Source organism: Bison bison, unplaced genomic scaffold (genome assembly GCF_000754665.1).
Source record: "Bison bison bison isolate TAMUID 2011002044 unplaced genomic scaffold, Bison_UMD1.0 scf7180017864508, whole genome shotgun sequence".
In the NCBI taxonomy this organism is placed as follows: Eukaryota; Metazoa; Chordata; class Mammalia; order Artiodactyla; family Bovidae; genus Bison; species Bison bison.
The window spans coordinates 2,417,131-2,425,430 of NW_011495064.1; the positions used below are offsets into that span (position 1 = coordinate 2,417,131).

Sequence of the window (8,300 nt, forward strand, 5' to 3'; positions counted from 1 at the left end):
GATCACTCTCCTGACTAGCCTGGACCCACCCAGCTGCTGAGCCAACACGCTCAGGACCTGCTGAATGCCCAGGGCAAGCAGACTATTCTACATCACCTCATGCACCTCTCCCCGACCAGGCATGTGGGGTACTGACCAAGAGTCCACTGTTCATGTATGAACTTCCTGTTACATACAACTTCAAGAAACATCACATCGATGGATGAAATCAGATTGTACACAGAGTGTTGCTGCTTCTTTGAAAACCAAGTTGAAGGCTTTGTTAAGCTTTAAAGAAAGTTGTAAATTGCAGGTACAGATTCAGGTATAGCTGAGATAGTTGTTAAAGAGTGGGGTGGATTTTTTTTTAATTTTTTAGAATTATTTTTAAAAAATATTTATTTATTTGGCTGTGCTGGGTCTTAACTGCGGCCCTCGGGATCTTTTATCTTTGTTGTGGCATGTGGGACCTTTACTTGTGGCATGCAAGCTCTCAGTCGCGACATACGGGATCTAGTTGCCTGACCAGGGATAGAACGCAGGCCCCCAGCCTTGGGAGCACACAGTCTTAGCCACTGGACCACCAGGGAAGTCCCGGGATAGAGTTTTTAAATTCTAGAATGCTTCTCGGTTAGAGGCCTAGACGATGGCCAGGTCTCCAAGTTTTCAGAAGTAAACAACCAGTCATGGTTCTACAGATGTCACCATAATAATTAATTTGAGAAAGATGACAGTGAACTGCTATCAACAGACACCCAGGCAAAGAGAAAGCCCCAGCCATGTTCAAAGTGGGGCCTCATCCGAGCGAGGAGCCTGAATTAGACAAAACACTGAGTGATATTCAACAGTCATGTTGCTTATATTCTCTAGGAGTGCCATAGTAAAGAAGCTGCCTGCATGCGGAAGATCCAGGTTCGATCCCTGGGTCGGGAAGACCCCCTGGAGAAGGAAATGGCAACCCATTTCAGTGTTCTTGCCTGGAGAATCCCATGGACAGAGGAGCCTGGTGGGCGATAGTCCATGGGGTTGCAAAGAATCGGACATGACTAAGAGATTAACACTGCACACTCAATGATCCTAAGAACATCAACTTGGATGAAAGCATTCTCAGATATCTTAGGATAGCTAAGAATATCTTATTCGTAGATTCAATTCTGGGTCTTTAGAGTTAGAACCAAAACACATATATTTGTCTTAATAGCCAAAGGCATGTAGTACCCACTCAGGGGGAAGGGCAGCCTGGGAAAATTAGTTGATGTGATAACTTGAGTTCAGAGACTTGGGCTATGTGAACTCCACCATCAGAGGGCAGGGAGACACTGACATGACAGCCACAAATAGGGTTCAGGGGAACCTACTGTTAAGAATCCAGCCAAGGGACTTCCCTGGTGGTTCAGTGGCTAAGACTCTGAGGTCCCAGGGCCGGGGCCTGGGGTTCAGTCTCTGGTCAAGGAGCTCGAGCCCACGCTGCAACTAAGAGTTCAAATGCCACAACTAAAGACTCCATGTACTGCAACTCAGACCTGACAAGTCAAATAAATAAATGAAACTGTGTGTGTGTGTGTGTGTATGTATGTATGTGTGTGTCTGTGTGTGGGTACACAGAATCCACCCAAAACCTCAGTTGTCAAATAACCTCAACCAACAGGGACTCTATCAGTATCACTGGGCTCACATCTTTTCATCCAGAAGATTCTGTAGAACAAGAAAGGACAGGACTTCCCTGGTGGTCCACTGGCTAAGACTCCATGCTCCCGATGCAGGGGGCCAGGGTTAGATCCCAGGTCAGGGAACTAGATCCCATGTGCTGCAACTAAAGATTCCACATGCTGCAGACCCAGCAGAGCCAAATAAATAAACATTAAAAAAAAAAAAAAAAGAACAAGAAAGGACAAAGAGAATCCAAATTATGGTAATTTTGTGTCAAGAAATTTGTGCCCTTCTGGTACTATATGTTGGAGATTAGGGGTCAGCAAATTCTTTTCTGCAAAGAGTAAATATGTTAAGTTTTGTGGACCAATTGATCCCTGTTTCAACTTTTCAATTCTGCCACTTTAGCATGAAAGCAGCCATAAACAAAACACAGATGAGTGAGCCTGGCTGTGTTCCAGTAAAATGTGTTTATAAAAACAGGCAGTGACCATATATAGCCTGTGGATCACAGTCTACCAACTCTTGTTGTAGACACATTATTCTCTGTACTCTCTGTTAACAATTCTATCCGGCTCTTTTCTTTCCACGTCTGTAAGTTTCATCTTTCTCAGTATAACACCAGGTTTAAGTCTAACACTTTAGGCACTAACGGAATTCCAGCCTTTAACCTTGGAAACCACACACGCCCATAGTTACAGATCAAGGGAGAAAGTGAGCATGCCTCACAGAGCCAGTGGTCTCCCCGCTCGTACTGAGTGGAGACTACAGTGACGTGCGAAATTCTGTTTGTCTTTCTGTTATTAAAACTGTCTTTGAAAGTGTCGGTTAGGGACTTCCCTGGTGGTCCAGTGGTTAAGACTTCACCTTTTAATGCAGGGAGTTGGGGTTCCATCCCTGGAGGGGGCCTAAGATCCCACAGGCCTTGAGGCCAAACATCAAACAGAAGCAATACAGTAACAAGTTCTATGAAGACTTAGAAAAAGGGTCCACATCAAAAAAACCTTTAAAAATTTAAAAAAAAGGAAACGTTGGTTAACGAAAGGAGTCTTTGCACACCCTCAGAAATAACTACTATCTCCCTTAAAAGATAACCTACGATCCCTAGAAGTTAACAAATCTAATTGGCTGTCTTCCTTGAGGACATGTTTGCCCTGGTAACAGTATTTAAATTGACATCCCTGTTTTGTGAAAGGCAAAATACCGGGGAAGTCTGCTAAGCCATGAGTCTATGGGCACCCTCCTGCCACTTCCATGGAGCGCTCATAAAATCTGGGACTTGGACGGACTCCTTTTTTCAAACTAGATGAGTCCTGGTCTCATTTAATTTACAAATAGGATCATGACTCAGGTGGCAAAATTGAGCAGGGCTTCCTGGGCGTGATCCAAAAGGATACCTGCACCCCAGTGCTCATTGCAGCATTGTTTACAACAGCCAAGACATGGAAGCAACCTAAATGTACATGGACGAAAGAATGGATAAAGACGATGTGGTGCATGTATACAACAGAATATTACTTAGCCGCTGCTGCTGCTGCTGCTATGTTGCTTCAGTCATGTCCGACTCTGTGCGACCCCACAGACAGCAGCCCACCAGGCTCCCCCGTCCCTGGGATTCTCCAGGCAAGAACACTGGAGTGGGTTGCCATTTCCTTCTCCAATGCAGGAAAGTGAAAGTGAAGTCGCTCAGTCGTGTCTACTCTTAGCGACCCCATGGACTACAGCCCACCAGGCTCCTCCGTCCATGGGATTTTCCAGGTGAGAGTACTGGAGTAAGTTGCCATTGCTTTAGCCATTAAGAAGAACGAAACAATGCTATCTGCAGCAACATGGGAGGACCCAGAGAGTGTCATACTGAGTGAAGTAAGTCAGAGAGCGAGAAATATTATATGGCACCCCTTACCTGGGGAATCTAAAAGGAAATGATACAAATCAACTTATAAAACAGAAAGAGACTCACAGACTTACGGAACAAACGTTACTGCAGGGAAAGATGGGTGGGAAGGGATAGTTCGGGAGTTTGGGATAGACATGTACACATTGCTATAATTAAAATGCATAGCCAATAAGGACAGGAACTCTGCTTGATGTTATGTGGCAACCTGGACGGGAGGGGAGTTTGGAGGAGAATGGATACATGTTTATGGATAGCTGAGTCCCTTTGCTGTCCACTTGAGACTGTCACAACATGGTTAATCAGCTATACCCCAATACAAAATAAAAAGTTTAAAAACAAAAAATTGAGCACGGCTCAGAACTGAGGACCGAGGCCTGCTGACTCCAGCCATGAACCAACAAATGGCAGCCAAGGTCATGGGTATGTATGTCTCAAGGGTATCTGCTGACCTCCTTTGCCCCCTCTCACCTGCTCATAAGGCCGTGCAATATCCTTTGCTGAACGTCCCCAGGGCATCAGAAAGTCAGGGCACTGCCTGGGTGAGGTCTGATGCTGTCGTCATGCTGCAGCTTTGCAGCCTCAGACCAGGTGGACTCACATCATGTGAGGGGGAAAGCCACGGATGAAGCAGAACCGCAGCGGTGCTATGCTTTGAGTAAATGTTCAAGTTTGAGGTTTTGATAACCTAAGGCTATAAATCCGACACAAGCTTTCGAAGATTAGCAGTGCTAGGGCATGGGAGATGGTAAACCAGAGACAGAAGAAAGTTCTAGAGAAGGCAACAGTCTAAGGCCGGAACCAGCCAAACAGGAGTTATGGGCTGATCTGTGTCCCCTGAGATTTAATATGCTGAAGGCTTAGCTCCCAGCACCTCCGAGTGTGCCTGTATTTTGGAGATGGAGCCTCTGACGAGGCAATTAGGCAGAAAGGAGATCATTAGGGTGGGCCCTGATCTCATATGACTGGTGCCCTTAATAAGAAGAGGAGGGACTTCCCTGGCAGTCCAGTGGTTAAGAATCTATCTTGCAATGCAGAAGATGCAGGTTCGATCCCAGGTCAGGGAACTAAGATCCCACATGCAGCACAGTGTGGACAAAAGAACTTAAAAAAAAAAATATCCACCCAGGAGGGAAAATTTAATAATGAAAAGTTGGGACTTGAATTTTACGTTTTTTTTTAAATTCCACCTTTCTAGTCATTCATCTTTGCTGTATTTTACCCAAGTATACAGATCCATGGAGGGCTAGAAATTTAAAAGCTTCATGCACTTTCCAAAGAACTTGAAAAGTTTGGTGCTCAGGGGCTTCCCAGCCACTCTCCCCCCATCATTAGCAGAACCTTAAGTCTGGCATGAGGACCCACGGTGTATCACTACCAATCCCTAACTGGGCTGCCAAAGCCGGTTCTTCAGGGTCTGAGAAGCCTGGCTTCTGAGCCATCGAGTTGGGTGGCTGAAGGCACATGCCCACGGCTCAGCGAAGATGCCTTCAAACCCTGCTGACCTTGCCTCCTGGAGGATGCTGGCACTCCCCGTTTAACAGCGTCTTGCCACACAGTTCCCTCTTTTCCCGGGACACTCTCATAAGTTCCAGAGGATCACTGTCACTGTTTCCTTCTTCTCACACAGGCCATGAGTCCTAATAAAGCCCTGGCTCTGCTGGACTGGTTTGAGACTCCTTGTCTCATGTGAATTTACATCCTCTCAGACTTACCTCTCCATTTGGATGCGTCTCCCTCTAGACTCTTCTTGGAACTGGTGAAGTAAAGTCGGGGTGTATTGCAGTCATTGTATATCTTTCCCCATTGCTACCTCATCTTTATGGTCATTTTTAAAAGCATCTTTTAAAGTGTATTTATTTATGTGACCACACTGCACAGCATGTGGGATGTTAGTTCCCCAACCAGGGATTAAACCCATGGCCCTTGCCTTGGAAGCGTGGAGTCATAGCCACTGGCCCACCACGGAAGTCCCTTCATGATCATTTTTGATGTCACCAACATTTCCTGTTAAGCGATCCTTAGAATTTGGGGCAGTTTAGAATAATGATAAAAGGCAGGGGCCTTGGAGTCTAGCCTGTACCACACTGCAGCTGTGTGGCCCTGGCAAATGACTTGACCTCCCTGAGTCTCAGTTCCCATACTGACAAAAGCGGATAACAAGACCCCCACCCCGCTTCCCCTGAGTTTGGGGAAGATCACACACAACAATCACAACAGTGGCACACACACAGCAAGCAGGCTACCAATATTAAGCGTTATTGATAATCTCATCAACCACGTATACATGAATGTATCGGTTACTTTCAACTTCTCACTTGTAAATGCTAAATGCACTTCAGACAGCCATTTTCCATGTTTTAGATGTGCTCCTTAAAGCAGAATCCCAGACAGGGAATGACCGTGTTACAAGGTAAAGGGCATCTGGAAGGCTCATCACATGCTGACAACACGCACCCTAGTCAGAACACAGCTGCTGCTGCTGCTGCCAGGTCGCTGCAGCCGTGTCCGACTCTGTGCGACCCCATAGACGGCAGCCCACCAGGCTCCCCTGTCCCTGGGATTCTCCAGGCAAGAACACTGGAGTGGGTTGCCATGTCCTTCTCCAATACAGGAAAGTGAAAAGTGAAAGTGAAGTCGCTTAGTCACAGCTCAGGACCCTAATTCCACTGTAACACTGCCAGCCAATACACATCTCTATTTGCAAACGTGAGAAAGTGAGGGACTTCTCTGGTGGCCCAGTGGTTAGGAGCTTGCCTTCCATTGCAGGGGTTGAGGGTTTGATCCCCGATCAGGGAACTAAGATCCCACAGGTGACTAAGCCCACACACCACAGCTAGAGAGAAACCCATGTGTCCCAACTAAGATGGGACTCAGTCAAATACATACATAGCTTTTTTAAAAAGAAAATGAAAAAAAATCCAATCCCCCCACTTCCCATTGAGGCTTCTTACCCACGTGCCCCTTCTGTCCCTCGTCGGAGATCCTCAACAGGAGCTCCAGGTGGGAACTGCTGACGTCTGGTGCCACCACCTTGAGCAGCCGCCTCCACCGGGCCTCCTTCACCACAAACTCTGTGCCCACCTTGACTTTCAGGATGTTGAAAGCTTCCGTCATTTTGTGATGTCTCAGGTATGCCAGTGTGTGAATCTCATTCTTGAAAAAAAAAAAAAGAAGTGTGTGCATTTTTTTTTAAGAGGAAGATTCAAGGAAGCCTCATTTCTCGGCTTTAAATATTTCAAGGTAATGGAAGAGTTGAGATGAATGCGTCCTGGGGACCACGTGTATCCTTTCTGGATGAGCAGGAGATGCTCAAGTGTAAAGGTCTCTCCATGCCTAACAAGGACTCCTAATACTTCCTGCTCCTGGGTTTACAACAATAGCAACCCAAGAACTCATGCCACAGGAGGAATCGCAGGGAGAAGTCACTGATAAGTCTGTTAATTCGCAAGGTACAAAATCCCTTCCCTGCTCCAGAGATGGCTAACTATCTAGTGTCTGAAGAAAACAGAACTCCGCTTACCGCGTGCAAGTGAGTGAACCCAGGAAGGATAATCAGAACGCTGAGAGACAAAGTAGCAGGAAGCAGACAGGCCCACACTCCACTCTGCCCAGGAGCAGGCAGATGCCAGAAAGGACGGAGATGAGGCGCGCTGCTGAGAGAGAGGGAGCCGCTTGGAGGGAGAAGACAGACCTGCCATTAAGTCGATGAAGACAGAGAGAAGAGAGGGGGGAAAGCAGGGGAGTGAAACGAGGCTAGAAGTGGCCTGGAAGGAAGGGGTCCAGGGCTGCCATGAAGCCTGACTGTGCACAGAGAATTTTCCAGAAGAGGAGAACCCCTCTTCATGTTATAATGGGCCATGTGGATGCCCATCCTGACTGCTCCCTGTAAGCTGATAACATAGTTAGACCAGAAATTCTCTTTCTCAAATTGAGCAGAGTTGATTTACAATGTTGTCTTTGTTTCAGGTATACGGCAAAGCGATTTAATTATATATAGGTAGATAGGGCAGATAGATAGATAGGACTTCCCCGGTGGCGCTAGTGGTAAAGAATCCGCCTGCTAATACAGGAGACAAGAGATGCAGGTTTGATCCCTGGGTCGGGAAGATCCCCTGAAGGAGGGCATGGGAAGCCACTCCAGTATTCTTGACTGGAGAACCCCCATGAACAGAGGAGCCTGGGGGGCTACAATGCATAGGGTCACACAGAGTTAATCTGAAGCAACTCAGCACACACAGTTGCATATATGTGTACACACACACACACACACACACACACACACACACACATATATATGTATGTATATATATGGCTCAAATCATGAACTCCTTACTGCAAAATTCAGACTTAAATTGAACAAAGTAGGGAAAAACACTAGAGCATTCAGGTATGACCTACATCAAATCCCTTATGACTATACAGTAGAAGTGACAGATTCAAGGGATTAGATCTGACTGACAAGAGTGCATGAAGAACTATGGATGGAGGTTCATGACACTGTACAGGAGGCAGTGATCAAGACCACCCCCAAGAAAAAGAAATGCGAAAAGGCAAAATGGTTGTCTGAGAAGGCCTTACAAACAACTATGAAAAGAAGAGAAGCAAAAGGCAAAGGACAAAAAGATATAAACATCTGAATGCAGAGTTCCAAAGAATAGCAAGAGGAGATAAGAAGCCTTCCTCAGTGATCAATGCAAAGAAATAAAGGAAAACAATAGAATGGGAAAGACTAGAGACCTCTTCAAGAAAATTAGAGATACCAAGGGAACATTTC

General features: G+C 46.2%; 1 protein-coding gene across 1 annotated transcript in view; it reads right to left on the bottom strand.

The window, feature by feature from the left end:
* Positions 1 to 8,300, bottom strand: part of LOC104980783 (two pore calcium channel protein 2-like) — a 55,092-nt gene that overhangs the window by 19,187 nt on the left and 27,605 nt on the right. Inside the window, exon 9 of the mRNA XM_010829559.1 lies at positions 6,478 to 6,679. Coding sequence (XP_010827861.1) covers positions 6,478 to 6,679 — 202 coding nt within the window. The remainder of the gene's footprint in view (positions 1 to 6,477; positions 6,680 to 8,300) is intronic.